This window comes from Aquila chrysaetos, chromosome 5 (genome assembly GCF_900496995.4).
Source record: "Aquila chrysaetos chrysaetos chromosome 5, bAquChr1.4, whole genome shotgun sequence".
Lineage (NCBI taxonomy): Eukaryota > Metazoa > Chordata > Aves > Accipitriformes > Accipitridae > Aquila > Aquila chrysaetos.
In genome coordinates, this window is record NC_044008.1 from 4329146 (window position 1) to 4351722 (window position 22577).

General features: G+C 53.3%; 1 protein-coding gene across 1 annotated transcript in view; it reads left to right on the plus strand.

Annotated features, from left to right (window-relative positions):
• The first annotated feature begins 2163 nt into the window (after window positions 1-2163).
• The window catches only part of PFKFB3 (6-phosphofructo-2-kinase/fructose-2,6-biphosphatase 3), a 43795-nt gene continuing 23381 nt past the window's right edge, over window positions 2164-22577 (plus strand). Inside the window, exon 1 of the mRNA XM_030014603.2 lies at window positions 2164-2314. Coding sequence (XP_029870463.1) covers window positions 2299-2314 — 16 coding nt within the window. The 5' untranslated portion in view covers window positions 2164-2298. The remainder of the gene's footprint in view (window positions 2315-22577) is intronic.

Below are 22577 nucleotides of genomic sequence, written 5' to 3' on the forward strand. Positions count from 1 at the left end.
GTTCCTGCCGGGGGTGGCTCAGCCGAGCTCCTGGGTGGTAGACAGGGAACTGGGGGGAAAAAACTTTTACCAGCAAGATAACAGCATGTCCCCCACGATGCCCTGCGGATCCAGGATGCTTGGAGACGCAGCATTAGGTCAAGCTGCCAACCCTCCCAGGAGGTGCCTGCCCAGGGCCAGATCCTGCACAGGGACCCTCATGGATAGATGCTGGCGCTTGAGCGCAGCTCTGCTCGCTTGGGTTCCCCGAGCAAGCCGGGGCAGCGCCGGGCTCCCCTCCCTCTCCCTTTAGTTGTTCCCCATTGCTGAGCCGTGAGCTGTACTGGGACGGGTTCAAGAGCCTGTGCGCGGAGTGGGGCTCAGCAGCTTCCAGCAAGGGGTGGAAGGAGCCTGAAGGACGCAAGAGGGGCTTCACGGGCTGTGGAGTAGCATCAGGGCTTGCTGAACTGCCTCCAGAAAGCGCTGGCTGCTGCTGGAAAACGCGGTGAAAGGCAGGTTGCTGTCATGCCGCCCTGGCCTGGGGCATGGCTGGGGTGTCCTTCTCTTGCACGTGGGTGTTGGGCCACGTGGAGCGAAAAAGGGCTTTTCTTTACCTGCTGGGCTATGTCTGGCAGCGGCACGTGGCTGTCTAGCCCAGCTGCCTTGAATTTTCCCTGCCTGTGGCCCTTTAGGGTTGCTAAATGTCCCGGGAAATTCCATTTTTGGATGATTTTTCCCCGAGAAAATGGTTGCCTGCTCAATTTGCCTGGGCAGAGACCCAGCCCCAGACTGTCCCGCCGTGTTCTTTGGGGGCAGGAAAGAAACCAGCTGCTGTAACTGGTTCCAGTTGCTGGAAGGAAGCCCAGCAGCCCATGCCACCAAATCTTCTATGCTTTTGTCCCTCACACAGTGCTGAGGCTCAGGGACATCTCCCCATGCAGCAGCCATCGCTCCCAGAGCAGGGCAGAGGCAGCAATGCCATGTAAGACATTGATGTCCCTGCCACCCCTGCTGGAATTACAGCTCTCACAACAGAGCCCGGGGAGCACTTTTATGGAGTCCTCCTCACCCACTGGCTTAAACGGGTTTCTCCAGAGAGGGGTTAAGCGAAATCTGGCAGACCCTGCACTGGAGCGGATGAAGAGTGTTCACCTTCAGCATCACGGTGGTCTGGATGGGGCTGGAGCCTGCAGTAGATGGGCAGGGAGGCTTTGTACCACCACAGCCACCGGCACAGGGATGCTTTGAGGAAGGTCTTGGTGATTCCAGGAAGGAGGAACAGTTCTGCAGGGAGCAAAGACACAGCAGAGAGCTCATGGTATCACTGTTAACCACCAAGATGGAAGGACAGGGTCCAGTCCTGGGTAGCTTAAGAATTAGCTCCTAGCCGATGCTTCTTTCTACCTCCAGGGAGGGCAGCAAAGGAACCACAGTAAAAATAAACAGCTCTCCCAGGTGATAATGCTCCACCTTCACGTCCAGCTGCAACTTGAGCTGCAGGTTGAATGGTAGAGATTAAGCCACATGGACCTGATCGTGCTCCAAAAGTCTAGGCTCGGCTCGCGGCTCACGCCAGCCCCGCGCCAGCTGTCCCTGCTGTGATCCCAGGAGAAGGGGATTTGCACACCCTCAGCATGGGGGTTAGCACGGCAGGATCTGAACCTCCGATTGCCCAGGTGGGATACCCCTCTCAAATGCCATTTACCTCCCCGGTCTCTCCTCCCAGGCTCCCAACGGCACAACTCCTCCGGCTGAGCATCACCCAAGGACCACCACAAATGCACGCGGGTTGCCAGATCTGAGTTTCTGCCTCCCTGGTGTTGGAAGCAGTTGAGTTTTCCCAGCTGAGCCTTGTTCCACCACAAAGAAGATGGGATCGATGCTCTGCTGAGCTCAGAAGATTGGCAGAGGTGATGCAGGAGGCCAAACCCCCATTATCCCACCCACATCCATTACACTCAATTCTGTACTGGTCCTACCAGGAAAAAAAACCCACCACAAAGCAAACGAAAAAAACAGTTCCCACTACCTCCCATTCCTTTCTAAGGCTATCAGCTCCTTGTCACCTCTCTGCCAGCCCTGCTGCCTCCCGAAAACGAAGGGTTAAAAGCTCCGAAATTGCAAGAACTTCCTCCTTTCTGCAGTGCCTGCCTCCAGATGACGCTGGGTTCTGCCGGGCTTTGCCCAAATATGTCCGTTTCCTTTTAAAAGAAGGAGGAGGAGGAAGGAAGAAAATAAAAATAAAGAAGAAATATATATATATATTTAAGAGCAAGGCACCCAGGAGTCCGAGCACAGCCCTGCCTCCAGCCCACCCCCATGCCGTTCCGCAAAGGTAGGGGCTGGACTGGGGGGGGGGGACACACATATACAGCACCCCGGGATGCTCCCCCCGGCCACGGGGGGGGACACGTAAGGGACCAGGGTTGGGGTTGGGGTCCGTGTCCCGTGGGATGCTTCTTGGCAGTGGGTGGGAGATGGGAACAGCGGGCTGTGCCCGGTTTTGCCGCACCGCGGGGTTTTGGGGGCGGATGGGGGACACGATGCTGGGATGGGGGGGGGGGGGGGGGGGGGTAAGAAATGTAGCCTGTAAAGGGTAACTGTTTCCCCTCCGCCTTCCCTTGGTTGTGGGGTTTTTCGTGTCTCCCTGCTCTGGGGGAATTAAGCTGCTCTGGGTGGTGCGAAGGCTGAGGACGAGAAGGAAGGAGGACGTTTCTGGGCAGGGGGATGCTGCTGGGGGATGTTTTGGGCGATGCGGGCTGAGAACGGGCAACCCGCGTGCATTTGTGGTGGTCCTTGGGTGATGCTCAGCCGGAGGAGTTGTGCCGTTGGGAGCCTGGGAGGAGAGACGGGGGGGGGGTAAATGGGATTTGAGAGGGGTATCCCACCTGGGCAGCCCTCTTTCACGACGTGGTGCTCTCCAATCTGCCCCCCAAACCATCTCTTTTCCCAAAAGCTCCATCCCAGCAGCTGGCAGAAATCCCCCCCTTGCCATCCCCTGGCTTGGAAGCGTGGGCCAAGAAGGACCCAGCTAGGAGACCTAAAGCCCCGAAAGGTGCTCCTGTGCTTCCCCAGAGGTGGATGGAGGAGTTTTCCATCCTCCCTGGCCTGCTGTGAAGCAGAGACCCTTGGTGTCACCTCCTCCTCATCCCGGCGGGGTATCATAGTGCGGGCGTTGGGGGGGGCACACAGCAGGATGCTCGTGGTGGCCCCTTGTCCTAGCAACTCTATTGGGAGGAGAAACAGAGGGGAAAAACTCTTCTCCAAGAGACACAAAAGCCAGGGGAGGCAGGGTTAAGTCGGGATGCGCAAGGGCACGGGGGAGAAGATGCTGCTCAGCCTCTAACCCAGGTGCTTTGCCGAAGTGGTTCGGTGCCTCTGGACCGGTGGGCAGCCCAGTGCCGCGCCGAGGGCTGGCTGTGCTGGGGCAGGGGCAGAGGGTACCGCGGCGGCGATGTTACACGCTGAGCCTGGCATGGCATGAAAGGGCAGCAGGGAGGGAATGAATATTTGGGAGAGAAGGTTGGATTTGGTTTTCTCACGTCTCCTTGCTCTGGGGAGGATGTTTTGGGTGTGCGGCAGTTTGCCCGCAGTGATGTTCACGGAGCCTGTGATGTCAGGCACAGAGATTTATGTTGCCTTTTAAGGCTCAATGAAACGCGATGTGGTTCACACCCTCGCATCTCGACAGCACAGCAGACTTCAGGTCTTGATTTAATTTTAGGCGATAAACGGATTTGTTTAAAGCAGAAGAAGAGATGCTGGGGGGGTGGGCGGTTGGAGGAAAGCGGAGCGTGTCAGGCTTTAAAAGCGCTGAGCGCTTGGGGGTGGGCACGGAGAGCTTGGGGGGAAATTCCCATGTTGGAGGGCAGCTCGAGTGGCCCCGCTGCAGCCTCAGCAGGGATCCCAGTGATAAGAACGATGGGCAGGTCTCCAGCGCTTGGGGACACGTGGTGGGTTTGCAGTCATGAGGATGCACTTCCATGCGGTCTTGCCCAGCACACCTGAATTGGGGAGGACCTATTTGTCAGGGCACCATGCCTTGCTTGCCATCCCCGCTAGATACCTGGGGCAGAGCTAATCTGCAAGTCCTTTGGACCCCGCTATGGGGAATTCGGTTCTGCAACCATCGCGTCACCCTCGCAGCCATACCTCCTCTGCAAACTTCCTCTAGAGGTCAACCTTGAAATGCCAGAGCAGCTGCCAGCAGCTCCTTGCGTCAACTTGCAGTTCCACCATGTGAAGGTCCAACATGGCACAGAGGCCAGCGTGGAGGGGTTTCGTCTGTCGCTTGTGCACGTGCATGCTCAGCTCGTGCTGGAGACCCCCCCAAGGACCCCTTCTTCTTGCAGATGGAGGCTGTAAGACTCGCTTAGACTAGAAGAGACCTGTGCGAGTTTGGCCATGGCAATGCTTGTAGAGGTTCTCTGTACAGCCTGGCTGCAGTCTGTGTAGACGTGACCCCCGCTGAGAGCATCCCGTTGGGTTGGTGGGACCCCACGTCACCAGCCGTGCCTGGAGCACTGCTCGGTGGCTGCAGCTGGGCTGCCTGGGCTTCCCATGGACACATCTATAAACCACCAGGTGGGAGGGTTGTGGAGAGCACGGTCTTCTGGCTGCCCTTCAAAAGCCGCACAGGGTGAGCTGTGCATATCCTTAGTTTGCAGGAGAGTTGGGCATGAAGGTATTTTCCCTGTAGTTCAACTTGGTGCATTAAAAATCCTTGCTGAAGGTGGTGGCCTCAGTCTGATTTAGAGTCAGGATGCCTGCCCGATGCTCCCAGAGGAAAAGGAGGACTCCAGCCAGCTCAGTGAGGAGGCTGTGCCTTTCCTTTGGGAGCCTTTTGGGAGCAGCGACCCACCCCAGGGCTTGCTCACCGCCACCCAGATGTGGGGTGTGAAGAGAAGGCTCTGCCTAAAGCCTGCTGCTTTGCAAACCCCAGGTAGCTTGAGGCACAGGGAGACTTTGTGACGTGCATTTTGGAGGCCCTGAGCCGTCTTTGCACACCCCTGCGTGTGGAAATGGAGTATCCTGGGGAGTAAAAAAATGCAAACTCCACCCTAGCTCTGCCGGCTTCTCGCCGCTTGCAGCTTCGGCATCACTTTCCCTGGTCTGCCCGACAAGTCTGCGCTAAATCCTCATTGCCTTGGCTCTGTTCTGCCTCCTTTCTCTCTGGGCATCGTAGCCAGTGGCATTGCCCCAGGATCCCCGCTTCGTGTCTGTACAACAGTTGCCATTTAGCCGACCTCAAGGCATTTGGCAGTTTCAGATGTTAAAGAAAGGTATTTCTAGCAGAGATGTTTGAGGACAGCTAGAAGGAATGAGCTTATGGCAGGAATTAATTTCTTACAGCATCACCGCATCAGCTGGGAACGCTGGAAAAAGTCCTGATTCCCAAGAGATGCTGTTACCCTGGCAAAGCAGCATCCGTGGCTACAGCTTTACTGGCAGGAGGTGTTGGGAGCTTTCACCTAAAATGCCCTTCGCCCCGCCTGAAAAATATGATTTAATTACTGCGGCTGACACGAGGAAGCCTGGGAGCGTGCAGGTAATAAGCAGCCAGGATATTGCCAGAGAGCAGGACGTTTGTCATTTATTTAAAGGACAAATGAAATCCTGGCGGTATCGCTGGCTGGGAAGGAGCTGGAGATAAGACTGAAAGCCAGCGAGCGGAGATTGAACGCGTGATGCTGGGAGTGACTGGCTCCCCAGGGTACGGGTACAGCCATTAGCAAGTTGGCAAGGGCGCGACAGATGCGTGGTGCAAGGTGCTTCCCAGCTGAAAAGAAAATGCGTGACACCATGAGTGTATTATTTATGGGTAGGTTGGCTTTGAGCTGTTGGACAGGGGACCCGCTGGGTGCTGTTTGGATGACCGGTCATCAGGGCGCGTTACTGTGGGACTGGTGCGAGCAAAGGATCCTGCGTGGTGATGCGTGGCTCGAATCGGGCAAGAAAGAGGACTTTTGTCCTTGGTGAGGGGGCAGATTCTGGAGCGGTTGGTGTTGATTTTGTCTGTTGATGGTCTTCTCTGGGACGGGCAAGGAGGATCACGCTGGTGGCAGAGGTGCGCCTGGAGGGATGCGGGTTGTGGTTTGGAGAGGCGATGGTGGACACCGTGCTCCTGCAAAGGGGCTCTGCTGACATGGACATCGGCTGCGGTTGTGCAACACCGGTACAACCCCAAGCAGAGGCAGCTTGCACGACTGTGCCGAGCACGCTGTCTTTGCAGGATAAACAAGAACTCATAGCAAGGTGGAGATCGGAAGAGCCATGGGCATGGTGGACCAGTGTTGGGATCCTGCGCAGCATCTGGAGGAGCAGCCAGAGCTTGCAGAGGCAAGGGAAGAAGGAGGGATGCTGGAAAAAGCGCAAGCACGGGGGTCGGGGAGCTTCTGAGGGGTCTGTGGCTGAAACCTGAACTCTGTCCTTCACCTGCGGGGCTGGCAGTGGGAAAGCAAGCTGTGCCTCATGGTCGCTGCACACATGAGTTGGATTAAACATCTCTTCCCAGGTTGAAAACAATCTGGTGGGTGTCCTTGCATATGTCTTATGGGGTGAGATGGCTCTCACCTTCCTTAGCCCTCTGGAGTGAGGTGCACAGCGTAAGCCAGGCGTCCAGGACCCCCAGGAGCCTGGTTTGCTGATGGATGGGCTCAGCGGCCCCCGTGGCAACCGTCCCATTGCCACTGACCGCAAGGAGAGCCAGACGCTTGGCTCCAAGGTGGCTGCACGCAGTTGAGATGAATACAGCCTCAGGGCTAGCGAGGGGCTGGGGGAGCTGAGCCCCCACCACGCAGAGGGGAGCAGCAGATCTGAGAAACCATCCCTAATTTTCCCAGGGTCCTTCCTCCCCACATCACACCTACCGCCGTAAGGACTGATTCGCTCACCATCAGCCAAGTTGTTTGGAGATCTTGGAGACTTTGTAACATCAACCCCCAAATCCAGCCCTCGGGATGCTTGCAGGGCACGGAGCTGCCCTGCAGAGATCTCACCGTGTGTCACATCTACTGACCCCACTGCAGATATGTTGTGTCGCATGTCCCTCGTGCACCGCATCCCAGCCACCACGGGGTGCTTGTCTGCACGGAGGTTTGCAGCGTCCCACGACAGAGGGGGGGAAAAAAGCACCTGCTAGACCTGCACAAAGCCCTGCTGATGTCCACCCTCCCCTGGCTCCTTTCTCCCGGTGACCATCAGAGCGATCTCCTGTGAGCAGCTCCTATCCAAAGGTAGCAGAAGTTATTATACAGTGGGGAAACTGATAACAGGAGTTGTTTTGGCAGGAGAAATGCTCCGGTGGGGATGACGTTGCAGAGGTGATTTCTGCTACCAAGCACTGCAATTTCCAGACGCGTGGTGGGGGGAGTGGGTAGACAGCCCGGCTGCTATAACAATACTGCTCTTTATTAAGCCTTTTTGCTTTCTGTTAGTAGAGGTTATGACGTCTTCTGGTCTCATTTCTGCTTGCTGTGATCAAGGAGGCTCCTGTTAGCAGGAGCAGAGGTGCCTTTTGCACATGAGCCTGAAGGGAAAGGGCAGGACAGTGCCACATCCCGGTGTTATTATTTCTGCTGCAAGTCCCCTTCTCTATCAAGCGCTTCCTTTATATCACAACTCGTGCAGATAGTCAGATTATAACACCCTCTGATGGGAAACTATCTGCTTTTGCAGAGCGATTACAACTAAGGGCGGAGATTTACCTTTCTGCAGCTTTTTGGTATTAAAAGGGATAATTTTGTCACTTTGGGATGCTTTCTGGCTTGCTGGCAATGCCCTGCGAATCCACATGCTGCTGCGTTTGCTGGTCACGTCACCCGTCGCTCCTTGATGTCGTGCTTTCCTGGCAGCCCAGGAAAACATTTTATCCAGCGCTTCCCATCAACGGCACCGGGGAGGATTTACGAGCGCTGGTGAGCAATGCATCTGATGCGGAGAAGCCAAATGGGGAGTCGGGAGCTGCCTGGGGGGGGGTCCTGCCCGCTGCAGCTCCCCGTGGGGGCTGTCCCAGTGACGATGATGATGTGGGCGTCCGCTCGCAGCCGTCTGCTCGAAGGGCAGGGAGGAAACGTGCGGCAGAGCTGGCCCGGGCTCTCCTGACTCACCAGCTCGTGCCTGAGTCAAACCATCGCCTTGTCTTCAATGAACACCTTTCCTGGAAGGCTGGAAACCCCCTCGTGTCCTGCTTTGCCCCCTAGCCGGTGTTTCTTGCCAGGGTATTTTCCTTCTGGCTTTTGGCTTCGTTTCATCCCCTTTCACCTTGCTGGCCTCTTGAACGAAACACGAGTAAATGACCCAAAGGAGCAGGTGTCTGTCCCCCCATCACACCCGCCCCGACACGTCCCTGCTCCCTGCAGCTCCAAGAAAGCACGTGGTGAGCATGACCTTTCCACTGCCTCTTTGACATTACACTTTCTTTACCGTTTACGATCACTCATGGGGAGTTTTTAATGGGTTTAAGGAGCCACCGTGCCTAGCGGTCGTGTTCTCGCTGGTGCTCGTGGGGTTGTGCACAGCCAAGCAGCAAAGCCCACCACGTCTTGTGGTGTTGATGCAGGGGAGGACGTGCCAGGCTGTGGTGGGGAGGTGGGATGCCCTTCGCTGCCACCAGCCAGAGGTGGGACCACCACCCAAATTTGACCGGGGTAGGAGGCTTGTAAAGGGTGTGCAGCTCCCTGTGGGAGAGCTGTAAGGTCCAGGGGGGGTTTTGGGGACCCACTCTGCACCCCAATCGCTCCACAGAAACCAGACGGTGGTAAGAGATGGGTTGTTACAGCCTCTCAGACTTCCCGAGTCTGGGAATTGAAACCACGTCAAGATGCAGTTGCTGATAGCATCTCCTCATCTCCTAACTTGGGAGTGGGCAGATACGCCTGTAACCTGCCTTCCCAGGGCCAGCAACCCACCAAGCAACTTGGGACGCTGGAAAACCTTCCCCTTGGTGTCTTGCCTTACTCTTGCGTGGATGGAGAAGGTCTCTCCTATGCTGTATTTACACGGTGAACAGGCAATGGCGTGACCCCGGTGCTTTTTATCCACTTCGCCGTCTGAAGACGGGGCTTGGCGGTCGCGTTACGTAGGAAAAACCCAGCTGGCTGGGCTAGGCTGGGCTCGGACCGTGGAGAAGGGTCCGACCCCTCTGCAGGGAGCTCAGCGTGGGCTTGGGCTTCACCCCAGCGCTCAGATCACACCACCGACACCCCCCGGGCCGCTTCCCCACCTCGCATCCCACCAACTCTGACGTTCCCTTTGCCATCAAGAGCTCGTGCTGGCAGGGCGGCTGGCGTGCCGAACCCTTCCCGAACACACCCTCAACGATGGAGAAATTCACCTCGGCATAAAATGACTCCAAAGGCTTTAAATCAGGTGACCACGGGTTTTTCATGGAGCGACGTGGGAGGATTTCAAAACCAGCAGCCGGCGAGGCGTGATCCCTGTTTGCCTGGTGCGTGCGCGCACACACGCACACGCAGGCACGCACGCCTCTCCGGGGCACCCCGCTTTTTTTTTTCTACTGCGTAACCGCGTTTTAAGGCTGACAAAAAAAGGGCATGGGGGACAGGCCCTGGTTGGGAGTCAAGATCAAACCTACACAAGTAGTTTCAAATTTCCCTTGTGTTTTCCCCTGCGGGATTCCTTGTCCTCCCAAGAATTATTAGGCTTTCCCTAATACCTAGGCAACTTTTCCTATATCTACCTTAAACTTTCCTTGCTATCGAGGACAGTTATCATTCTCCTTATAACACCTGTTTTCAGACTGAAAGCTGTTCCCACATTTTCCACCCCAGGTTTCTCCCTTCTGGAGCACAAAACCGCTCTCATTTTGTGCTCTCCCATATACCCCGTTCTGGAAACATCTCCTTGGTTGTTGCCCACCTTGCCCCGTCCCAGATTAAACCTCTTCCCAAAAGCATGGGGCCCAGGGTGAGATGTGCCCTTCCCTGGTGCTGAGAAACCAGCACCATCCGGGCCAGAAAACCCAACCTCCCGCATTTTCTATAGCACCCTCCTGCTAAAACAGCCTAGAATTGGGCTTTCCTTTTGGTTTTTCATTATTATTATTTTTTCTTTGGGGTCATCACACTGTTTGTCCATAGTTGGCTGCCGAGATTATTTTTATTCCTCCTCTCCCCAGTCCTTCAGTCCTCGTTGGAGGATTTCCAGCTTTATCACTTGAAGCAGGGGAAACTGAGGCACAGGAGGGTGCAGCAATATGCTGGAAGCTGCTGTGACTGTGGCTTTAGCTGCTCTTATCTGCAGATCCAGCACTCTGCATCAAACCTGACCATGCCTGAGCGTCCTGCTGTGTCCCCCCATGTTGGTACGTTTTGGTGCGCATCGCTGGTCCGGACCTTACCGTAGTGCAATGCGGAGCTTTGAAATCATCCCATGTGGGTAGGAGCAGGGCGTTAAAACCCCACGGGGAGGGATTTGGCTTGGAAATTGGGGAAAGCTTTGCTCAGCCCTGAAATAGCTTATCTGAGGATGGGGTGGGGAGTCTGAGACGGACAAATATCTCTCTTTGAAATGGCTTGGGGAGAAACGATGCTGCTTCCAGGCTGGGGAAGGGTTGGTGACAAATCTGCTGGGAAAAGGAGGTGCTGCTGTGTTCCCTTGCAGCCCCAGCTCCGCTTCGGGCTCTCCCGGTGGGGCTGGCAGCCCTCGGCAGCCGGCATTTGGGCAGGGACGCGGCAGGGCTGGTGTTAAATGGCTGCAACCCTTCAGACAACCTGATTTATTCCCCTCCCTGACGCCTCGGCACTCAGCTCCGATGTTTGTTTGTCCAACCTGACGCGGGGAGAGCCTTTTGCAGGGCAGCGAGGGGAGCTTGTTTACGGATTTACGTTATCGGGTTTTTTTGGCCGTGCGCGACCCACTGGCACGCGTCTGCCGGCGGGAACGCACGCTCGGCCGCCCGAGAGGGACGAGAGGGATGCCGGAGCATGTGCCGGCCCCGGGAAGCCGCACGGGCTGTCCACGCTCCGTTCGCATGCACAGAGGGAGGAAAAGCTGCTGGGCTCTGTTTTCCTGACCTTGCCGTCGCCCAGCACCGCCACCGTCCCTCCCAGCAGCTGGAACCTCCTCCGGAGACACGCGAAAGGGGCATGAGCAGTTATCGCCGGTGCCGAGGGGCTGCCGGGCTTTGCTGGTATTTCCAGGAAACCTGGAGAAGAGCTGAGCCTGGTAAACAACAGGGCTAACGCTACTGGGATGGGAGGTGTTTTTCTCCCGGTGGTACTGGGAGAAAAATTGGGCATCCTGCTGTCCTGCACCCAGATCTGGCCACAAGCCCAAAGGGGGGATGTGACTTCCCAGTTTCGGTCTCTCCGGAGCTGGGGTGCTCCAGCTGCTTCCACTGGAGGATAAGCAGGAGGATGGGTTGTGCTGCACGTGTCTGGTTCGTGGGCTTGAAGGCAGGGACTAAGTCCCTGGCCCAAGGAGATTGAATTATTCTGCCCCTAAAAATGCAAACAGGCACTGCTGGGTTATCCTGCCCAAGTGGAGAGCAAAGGCTCCGATATAAATAAAGTCACCGATATAAATTTATTTGGAGGAAACTTGTCCCTTCATCCCAAGTATGATCCAGGCAAGCATCCCACCTTGATGCTAATAGGAGCCTCTAGCATGCCTGGTGCAGAAATTTGAGGTTTTGACTTGTTTTTTTTCTCCCACTCACTGATTTTCTTAGAAATCCTCCTTATTAACAAGGGATTTCTAACAGGAACAGTAGGACACAGCTGAGGCTGTGATTTGGGCTTGGGCAGCCCAGCGAAGCCCCTCCACCCCCAGCACCGCGGGATGCTGCCCCGCTTTGTGCCAACACCAGTGCTCCAGGGATGGATCCGTGCTTGCAAAACAACACTCCCTTTGCAAAAAAAATTAAAACAATAAAGAAAAAGCTGGTTGGTTTTTTTTCCCAGCCTGGGTCCGTTTCCCAGCTGGAGGGCTGGATCCTGTTCACAGCTGAGGATGGGCTTTGGGGTGGGAAGAGGGACTTGGAAGTGGCTTTGTCGCCGAAATCTCCATGTTGTTGAGCCGACCTGAGCAGGACAAGTCGAGACAGAAGAGGTACCTGCCAGCAGTGATTTTTGTGTTTATTTATTTCTCCAAGGTTGATTTGCCAAAGGCAGGGAATGGATTTCCACCTCCTACCAGCTGTGAAGAGCATGTACATGGGGGAACACAGTCAGCAAAGCCTTCGGTTCTCTTAAACATGAAATCACCTCCAGTTGCTGCCATGCTTCCCCTCTCCTTTTTTTCTTTTTGTAATTTTTGAGTGCAGCTGAGCTGCTCAGAAACTAACTCAAGCCAAACAAAATGGTGCCGTAAATACGAGAGCAATTTAATAAACCATTAAATGGTTTATGGCTGTTGTAACGGCAGCAATTTGGGCAATTTCTCGGTTGAGGACATGAGGGTGGCAAGAGGTCTTTTTTGGGTATGGCTTTACCAGTCCAAATTTCAGAAACCCTATGGCTGCCTTTTCTGGCTTGGGTTTGGATGTTCTGCCATGCTGTGCTTGCAGCGGTGGGGTTTGGTGGCCTTGATGGCTAACGGCCCGGCTGCAAACAAGACAAGACAAGGCAACGTGGGATGAGGCTGGCATGTGCCAGCACCGAGTCTTAGTCACCCCGTTTCATCGATGACTGACTCCGTCTGAATGCAAAAGGACCAGATTTTTGAGTAGTATCTGAAGGCAGCAGCGGCACAGGCTGCCAGGGATCGAGGCGGCTGCGTGTGCTCCTGCACGTGTCCAAGGGAGCTGTGCTTGTCCAGGCGTGGAGGGCTGGATTGGGACCCTGCGTGAGATGGGTTTTCCAGGGCTATTTACCTGGTCAGCTCTGGAATGAGCACCTGTGTTTAAGGCAGGACAGGGAGGGGACACGCAACGCGTCCGTGCTCAGATATGGGGGACTGCAGCTACCGTGACCCTCTGGCCACCCTTGCCTTCACCCCACACCCATGCTGGTGAGATCCTCAATAGCCACAGCTGCAGAAAGACCTTGCTTTTGCATAGCTGGCAGGTTTGGGAAATGCTCTGGGCTTTGCCCACAAAAACCTCCGTGGGTCTCGGCACCCCAGTGGATACAGACCGTAGCTCCCGTTGGCTCAAGGCACAGGTCGGGAGACCCGACCCGTCCGTCTGATCCACGAGGCACCACAGGTGCCTTCACCCACCGGTGGGGACGAGGTGCCCATCATTTAGGTGCCCGGGACTATCCAAGCCCGGGTGATAAATGCACAACATGAAGCGAAGGAAGGTCGTGCCTTGAGCCTGAGCTTGGCTCTCTTTTTCATTGGGAAGTTGGCAGGAGAGCCTGCCCGGGAGTCGGGTGGCCGTCAGATCTCTTGTTGACTCAGGCCGCTCTCTAGCAGTTGTTTTAATTCAGCTTGAGTGCCGGGTAAACAGCCGGGCTGGGAAATGTGAAACCCTCGCTCGGAGCTTGCCGTGGCCGCAGGCGTCAGCCCGGGGAGGTGCAAGCGGAGAAGCACGGACCCACCGGCGCGGTGCAGAGGAGCACGTGGGCACGGTGGGGATGAACGTGTGGGGTGAGCCCATGTCTCCTGGAGTCATTTGTTTGGTTTTCAAGGAGTGAGAAGGAAAAATTGAACCCTATATGGGGCACAGAGTTTGTGCTGTGATTCCCTGATGAGAGGTCTTGCCATGAAAAACCGAAGCAGATGCAATGAAAGTGGTTTTTTCCCCCTTCTCCATCGTATTCGGTGGGGACAAGTCGTGGTCAACGGCCAACGTGTGCTTCCACCTGTGCCATCCCCTCATGGCTCTGGCTTTCAGCTCAAGTAACAGCAGTTGTTTTGGAAGGAAACTGGGACACTCCCTAGTGCTATGAAGCACAGCATCTTCCCTCGTGATCCCTACCAAACTGCCAGGTACCCAAGTGCCGGTTTGCTACTCTGTTTTAAACTCCAGGGCAGAAATCTAAACATTCAGCTGAATTTTCTTTTTTTTTTAATCCAAGGAGCTGTTAACAGCTTGTCATTGCAGGTTGGAAAATTTAAATGCATTTGAGAAAATATGTTGGCAGCCAGCTCCCCATATTGTTTCAGCTTGCCCCAAAATTCCAGAGAAATTTCCCGTTAATATTTTTCATGTCTGATTGGAAAATATCGGGGAAAGAAGAAACAAATTCTGTCGATTTTTTTGGACAATTTTAGCCTTCTTTTTTCTTCCCCAGTCAGGTCTCCATGGCATGGAAATGATTAAACAAAATGCACAAATTAAAAACATCTGATAGGAATTAGATAAATTAAAATCTTTGCCCTATAAGCAGAAAAAATTTAAGAAAACCCTGATAAGGAAATCTGGTTATTTAACTTCTGCATTCCAGCAATCTGTGTGATCTGATTCCAGTGATTTGGCTCCAAAAATTGGTTAGGAGAGCTGTTAGGAAATCGGAGATCTGAAAGGTTACCTGGGGGAGGCTTTGACTGTAGAGAGCTCCAGCGAAAGATATGGAAACTCAGACTGACTCCTGCAGCTGAAAAAAAAAAAAGCCTCCTTGAGATAGCTGCTGTGTGAAGGGCAGAGCCTCAATCAGTCTTTCATCTCTTGATCATTTTTGTTCCTGGTGCAGAGAATTCAGAAATCTTTGCCATCTCGTAATGGCTTTTCAATTGGTTGGTCCTGGGGCGTTTTTCAGTGTAGTTGTGGACCTTACTGTTCTGAATTTCAACCTATTGACCATACGCTTTCTCTCTTGGTTGTCTTTCACAAACCTCCTAAAAGCAGTCCCCGCAGGTCTCAGGTTTAAAAGCACATGGCAACAGCCTGGAGAAGTGGGACATTTAGACCTCACCTCTTGATGCCTTGTGGTTTCCATCAGTTGAATGGAGAGGGGAACCCTTAGGGAGGCCGATCCAGGGAACAGCTCAACCCGAGGAGCGGTGTTGGTCCGAAAAGTGGTTCTTCGTGGCCAGAGTTGAGGTGCGTAGGACACTGTTGGGCAACCATCACCTGCCATTGCCTGTATCATCCCAGCCCTGCGAGGAAGCAGGGACAAGCAGGTTGTCGATATGGCAGACGTGCTCACAAGGGTGTGGGTGGAAAGATCCTCTGCACGTACGCGGTTTCGAAATGCATCTCCTCATCAAAGTATTACTCTTCCTCCCTACATGGGATTCTGGATTGAACAAGGAATTGTGTTTTGGGTCACCTCGTGCTGGAGCGCACCGAGGTGTGCGTCGGATGGCTTTGGACCTAGATAGCGCTGAGGTCTTCCTCCGTGCTCACAGGCTACAAACACCTCCAGGACACTTCTCATCCTGGTTTACAATCAATATCCACAGCAGGGCATGTGAATTGCTCTGGGACTGCCCGTTTCCCTCCATGGACGGTAGAAGTGGTCAGAGGTGACCCGTTCCTTGTGGACACCCAAAATGACATAAATCCTGCCCAAATACTACCCACAGCTTTGCCGTGGATGGAGGCGGACACAGCAGGAGCCGTGTGGGGCTGCAACATCTCTTCCCTGCTTAGCATCCCCGAGGGAACGTTTCCATCTGAGCCTCCCAGGCAGTGCAGATCCTCCTGGGATGCTGCCTCCTAGGACGGCGTTTTATCACCCCTTGATCAAAAGCCTCTGTATCAGGAGCCAAACTGATATTAGCGGGGGTTGACAGCAGGGATAAAAAAATATCCTTTTTCCTAGGCTACGGTTACTCCGGTGCATGCTGCCGCCTCCTCCTTGATCAGCAGGAATACAAACCACCACGGTTTTCTTCCCGAGAGCTTTGTATTGTAGCTTCTTGCATTTCTTTGAAGAGATTCCCCGGCATCTCCAGGGTGTCCGGCCTCATGACATCATTGCCTACAACTCTTTAGAAGCCTCTTGGTCACCATGGCAATGCTGAGGTTGTCACTGGCCTGGGCTTCTTACATCATAAGGTGAGTCAGCCCCAGAATGAAAGGCCACAGCCTTTGCCGTTGTTTGATTTAATAACCTGCAATGATGCGATAACGATCCAGGCTCTTAATGAAAGGTGGGTGTTAATAAGATGTTAGGAAACAGTTCAATAGCAAAGTCCATGGGATAATGACAGGCTGTGATTTCCGGAGGGTGACCATCTTCCACCTTAAATGGGTTGAAGAGACTCATCCGTCGGGGGTTTCATATCCATCACTGAGGCCCTGCAGGCAGGAGACCCGGAGACCCGCATCCCAAATGCACCACTGGACCGGGAATTAAGCTCTTCATGAACACAACCAACTTCAAGCATTGGGCACCTCCATGGAAATGGTTCCTATAGCAATCTGGGCTCAGAGGAGGGTTGGGATTTTAGCTCCTTCCCACTGGATCTCCAACTTGCTGTATCGCTTTGCAGCACAAATTAGGTCTAGCTCAGGTGTGAGCCCATGGCTGTATTTCTGCTGATTTATCTGTGGTAACATATGCCAGGTTTATGCTGGCAGCAGCAGGACGGGTAATATCTGATCTGGCAGCTGGGACAGAGTAAACCTGTAAACACGCTTTTCTTTCAAACCAGCAGGATTTTTGTGCTGGATCGGTGCCTTGTCGCAGGTGGTTGTGGCATCTTGCTTACGGACGAGGTAACCTAAAGTCAAGTTTGACATCTTGTGGATTTACACCCTAAATCAATGCCAGTGGGGAATTTCACACCCTAAAAATCACAGGGCAAATGGGGAGGTGTTCCTTTGGTGTAACTAAAAGTACCTGGGAGTAGGAGGCACAACCCAGTGTCAGGCTAATGTGAATGTTGGCTTCTTGGAGTCACAGCCAGCGCCAAAACCTGAAATTTGGCTCTCTGACTGATCCATACCCTTTGACTCTTTCTGTTGGGACCATGAGTGAAATTTTGCAGCCAGATTTCATTTCAAGGAGAACCGGTATCAGATTCCCAAGACTGGAATATCCCCAACGTTTTGCCATCTAATTACCCTCTAACCACTTTTAAAAACCCCTATTTGTCTCTGCAACCTATGGAGTCAATTATCTTTTATGATTTAGCCTGTTTATGGGGTGAGTTTTGTTTTGCACCAGTCTTGTAAGGTCAGGAACTTTCACAGGACGTTGCTCAATCCTCCTGGACCCGTTGCTGAGCAGACCTGCCAGCGTTGAGAAACCTCCCTGCTCCAATGGATGTTGCAGGTTCAGAACGTTATTTCTAAATTTATTTTTTCAACAATTACAGAATGTAATTCTCGAAAAGTACAGATGAAACACCTTTTCTGGGATTTTAAATAAGAACATCGGCCTGGGAGGCTCCTTTGGGGTCATCAGTCCTGGCTACCGGACACCCATCTTACGTCCCCCCCATCTCTGGCCTTGAGCTTTACTGGGTCTTCCCAGGGACTCTCCAAGACCTGAGCACAGTCGGGGGCACCCACCTCTCCTTGAGGACGATGGAGGGATCCTTGAGTGATTTTGCTTCTAATTTGGGGAATCGAGATTAGATGCAGGCTCTCATCCTTCCTTCTTGCCCATATTCATCACAGCCAGGCAATGTGTTTGCAACGTCCCCATTTCCTTTCCCATCTACCTTTAACTCGCCTGATTATAACCAAACGCCTCTAGTTAGGGCACAAATCTGGCAGCTGAAAAGAAACTAGGTTTGAACCCTCATCCTCCTGCTTGAAGGGCTCCTAAATGAAAAGGGATTTAAAAAAAAAATAAAATTGCTTTTAGCAAGGCTGATGGCGTAACACTACAGAGGGTTGACTTCAGGCGGAATTTACTGTCCCTGGAAAATAGTTTCTGCATTGCACCGAGCGCGACGACGACAGCACGCAAGGGAGCTCAGAGCAGAGCGCTGAGCAAAAGCAAGCAGGTCCTCAAGCTTGAATCAGTTGAATGCAGCTGAAAAAGCACTTAAAGAAAACTATAGGGAGCCCCTTTTTTGCCAGGGGACAGTGGAATGATTTTTTTTTTTTACTGCCTGGGCAGTACCCATCGTTGCAAGCGAGGTCATGTGCAGAACAGCTGATTTTTGCTGCTTCTTGCTTGAGTGTGGGAACAGCGGTCCTGTGCATTTCTGCAACCCCTTCGTGGCTTTTCCTGCCCCGTGGCTGCCAGGAAAGGCAAGATCAGCTCTCGCCACGGTGTTCGACTGGGGCTGATACAGCAGGGATGAGCAATGCCTAGTGCTTCTGCAGGGATTTACCCCGCTCAGGCTCAGCACTTGTTTCTCAGCGTCGGAGACTGAACCCCTTGGAATTTTCCCCTTCTTTGCTTGCAGCTATTTTTAAGAAAAGCTGTACCCAAAGGCATGCAGCCCCGAGTGCTTGCTCTGCTGGTATTTCAGTGCTTGGCTGTTGTTAGCAACTGGCTGAATTTCTTACGAGCGGGGAAGGAAGACGTTGCATGAGCACATCACGTCCAGTTACAGCGTGCAATAGTCTCAAAACCCGGACGGCTTGTCCCCGGCCAGGGGAACGTCTGTTTGCGCCGGTGGGTTGAAGGGAGGGATGGCTCAGGGGCAGCCCCAAAAATGCAATGTTCCCTGCCTTGCCCTGATCCTGCACCCCGGGAAAGGGTTCAGCCCTCCCAGTTTCAGACCGGAGAGGTGTCAACCAGGAGCTCTCCTCTGATTTCAGGGTAGGGGACTGCGAGTCCCGTGCTGAGCAGCATCCCGTCATCACTGCAGGAAACCCTGCCTTGAAATAATATCGTGAAGAAACCATTTTTCCCCGATTTCTGTTCCTCTTTGGCCAGCAGCGGGGTTGATGCCATTGAGGAGGAAAGGGAGCCTGTGATTGTGAGGGCAAGGCAGGGTGAAAGGCAAGAAATGAGGAAGGAAAACCCATCTCCTTCAAAGGAGAGGTGAGAAAAAGCTGTTTTCCATGGCAGAAACACCCCGATGTGTTACAGGGGCTGATGCGGGAGCTCGTCAGGGTCCCCGGGGCAGCAGGGTGATGAGGGAGAGGGTGAGATGAGAAGAGGGAGCAGTGACATCCCGATGATATCGGCCCAGTTTGCACTTTGCTCCTCGTTTATTTATTCTTGTAACTGAAATACCTGCCAGGGGCGAGGGGGAAGGAGGCGATTGAAACGTGCAGACACAAAGAACGGTGAACTCCAGCTGCCTCTCCAAACCCAAACGTATTTTATCAGCCTTTGCCAAACCCTCCCCACCGTGAGCCTGACCCTCAGCAGCTTTTGCAAACTTCAAGTCCCTCCAAAGAAAGTGCCATCAACAGCGAAACCAGCTCAGCATCCAGCGGGCGAGAGGAGGGGGTAACCACTTGGTTTCCTCCCTGACCTTTTTGAAAGCCCCCAATTCCCCTAATACATTGTAGACAATTTTCTTGGCTTCTCCAGAATCCCACTGATTTTTTAGGAAGTGCAAAGTCTGGCAGGTTTTGGTTTTGGTTTTTTTTCAAATAAGTGTATAAATACCCCTCGGTCAGCCCAGAGGAATAATTTTCTCTGTTGCAAGAGTGTGTCGTTAACGCACTAACAAGAATTTGGGCAGCTGCTGCCTGACTTTTGCAACCTCCCTCCCAGGGTAGGGAGAACTATTTGTGCCCATGTCCCAGGCTGGTAAACCGAGGCCGTGCTGGAAATTGCTGCGGGTCAAGCTGCCTCACCGTTAACCAAGCACACGTATGGCTGCATCTATATGGTGATGTATGCACAGCTCCCAGCCACCGCCTCCAAATTTTAACCGTGCAAAGTGTTGCCGGGTGCGGGGTTGGACCGCACGACTCGGATCCCACCGGGCGTCACGCACGCTGCACCCTGTCCCCTCCATGCCACCTCCGAAGGAGACAGTCCGTGTTGCACTGAACGTAGGCATGAACGTGACTTGTCCTTTTCTTCCAAGTTTCCTTTAGGGGGGGGGGAAGGAAAAAAAAAGAAAAAGAAAAAAGAGGAGGATGAATCATGTCTTAGTCAGAGTTGGGGCTCGCCGGAGCAATCACTGCCGTTGCCTGTGTTTTGATGCTGGGGGAAGGGTGCCAGGGGAGGCTGGCTGGTGGTTCCTTGGTACCAGTAGGTTCTTCCAAAGGGGATGGGGAATTTAGTCCAGGGTTGTGATTTTTGGGCCATATCCAGAGCCTAATTCCACTGGTCGGGGCAGGTTGCTAGGTCAGTTCGGTGAGAAATAAAAGAAGGACTTGAGGAGGTTTGGCTTTGGTGTTTTGGAGAAGTCCGCAGCCTGTAAACCCCGTCAGAGACGGGTGTCCCGTTCTCGCAGAAACCGGGTTTTTCCACCCTTTTCTGCCAGACTCCCCTCCTTTGCGCTGCCCTCCCCTCTCCTATTCCTCTGGACCTGCTGCCTCCATCCCTCGGATGCTCGAGGTCATTTTTTTCCCCCATCTACCACCAGGACCTTCAGATTTCGAGCCCTGACAGTACATTGATACCCCTGTCCCTCTACATTTATTAAATCCCCGCAGGTTCCTGCGACGGGGTAGGTAAGGCAGCACCTCCGGCGAACGCTGGGTGATTTATTCCTCCCTCCGCATCTTTCGTCACCCGGAGAAGCAGAGGATGCGGGACAGCATCGCTGGCCGTCCCACGGCACGCCGTGCCCGCGGGGGGCTCTCGGCAAGCCGACGCACCTCTTACTGACAACATTTGGCCCCGTCGGTGACTTGGATTTCTCGAAAAATCGCTGAGCTAAGCACCCCGTGGGCTCCTTTCACAGCAGCTGTGAGCAACAGCTTATTTACCCGTCCTGGCTCTATTTATAGGGAGTTGTGCTTTTGCACAGCACGACTCGAGAGGGGAAAATAAATCCTCTCCGTGCACCTAGTGCCGTCCTGCCCGCCACCCTATCCCCACGGTGAAAGTGCTTTATAAATAGTAATGATGCTTCTTCTTCCAGCTGACCTCGCTTGGAGCAGCTGGGTGCTCGTGCCTTTGAAAACCAGGCCATTTATTTAGGAGTTGAAGCTTTCCGCTCCAGTTATTTAGGAGTTTTTAAGCCAAGAATTACTAGGTGGATCTAATTTGAAGTGACTGTGATTTTAACTCAGGCGGGGTTTTGCTTTCGGGCTCCTTTCGATATTGTGGGGGTGGTGATTTTGGAAGCGGAGAAGAGCCACGGAAAGGAGAGCTGAGCTGCTGGAGAAAGGGGGATGCCCAAATTACTCGTCCTGTAACATCACGTGAATTTTCTTCCTTCTTCTGACTTGAAGCTGGGAACCAAATTTTTGTTGCCTTCCATGGGAAAAAGTCTGGGATTTTGGAATAAAATAAAATAAAAATCCTCCTACCCTTTCCTGAGGATGGATTTTGTGTATGGTGGTCCAGGGAGCAAAGTTGGGTCTGACCCCCATCCCCACCTTTGCCAGCCAGAGCGCTCGCTGCTCTCCACCCGCCCCATCTTCCATCCCACATCCCAAATCTCTGGCTCTTTTCCAGCTCCCTCATAGTAGCTATTTTTAAAAAAATTTTTTTTGCCTGTGAATATTTTTTTCCTGCGTAGGAGAGGGAACGATTGTGCACTTTTTTTTACTCCATCCATCTTGGCTCCATGTAAGGTGACAGCCAAAAATACATTCTTTCTAGATCCGCGATAAAAATATAAGGAGGAAAATGCCCTATATAATCAAAGAAAGCTGCTGAACGCTTGAAGTAAAAAGGCTCTTAAACACTTTTAAGTATCCAAGATGCTACTTACGGGGCTTTAAATTTTCAAGCAAAATTTGCTTTATTAAACCCCATCAAAGCAGATGCTCCCACCTCTACAACTCTTCCCAGCTATGATCTATTTCCACATTTCCCCGCCGTGGCACGTTCGTCACCCAGCACCCAGTGCCAAGCGGGACCCTCCCCATCACTGGGGCTGCGGGGTGGGTGGGGGAGCACCTGCCCATCTGGGGCTTCGGCATCTCCGAAGCGGTTTTCCGAGAGGCCCCTGGATGATGTCCCTGACCCCCCTGCGCTGCGACCGCCGACTGCTTCGGGTTGTTATTATTGCTGGGCTGCTGTTCCGCAGCTTCATTTAAGAAGGAAAGGTGCGGGAAGCTGGCCGCTGGGTTAAGAACAGTGATAATAAGGGTAATAAACTAATAGAATAATGGAAATCGTGAAATAATGAGAGTGATGAAATAATAAAATATTTTAAAGAAGTAATAAGTATTAGAAATAATACAATAATGGGGTAAAATTAATAAACAGTCAAATATTGGAATAATAAAGAATTAAACCAACAAATATTAAAATCGCAAAACCAATAGAAATCATAAAAATAAAAAACAACAAATAATGAGACAACGGAAATAACAAAAGCTAAAACAACAGAAATAATCAATAACAAAAAGAATACAAAATTAAAAAAAAAACAAAACCACCGAACCGCCAACAGGATAAAAATAAGAAATGAACGGCACCGTGCCCGTTTGAAAGCCAAGCTTCCCCGGGGAGCATCCCCAGCTTTTTGCGGGGGGGGGGGATGTTACGAACACCCCCCCCCCCCATCCCTCCTCCTTTCCCCGGGTACCCGCCCGAGCGTTTTCCGCGTCCGCGGAGCGGGGCGGAGCGGAGGCGGAGCCGGGGCATCCCCGGCGGGGGGGGGACGGGGACGGGACCGGGGGGGGGGGAGGCGGCCCCGCCATGTGCGACGTGAGCGACGTGCCGGAGCGCAGCCCCCGGCCCTCCGCAACCCCC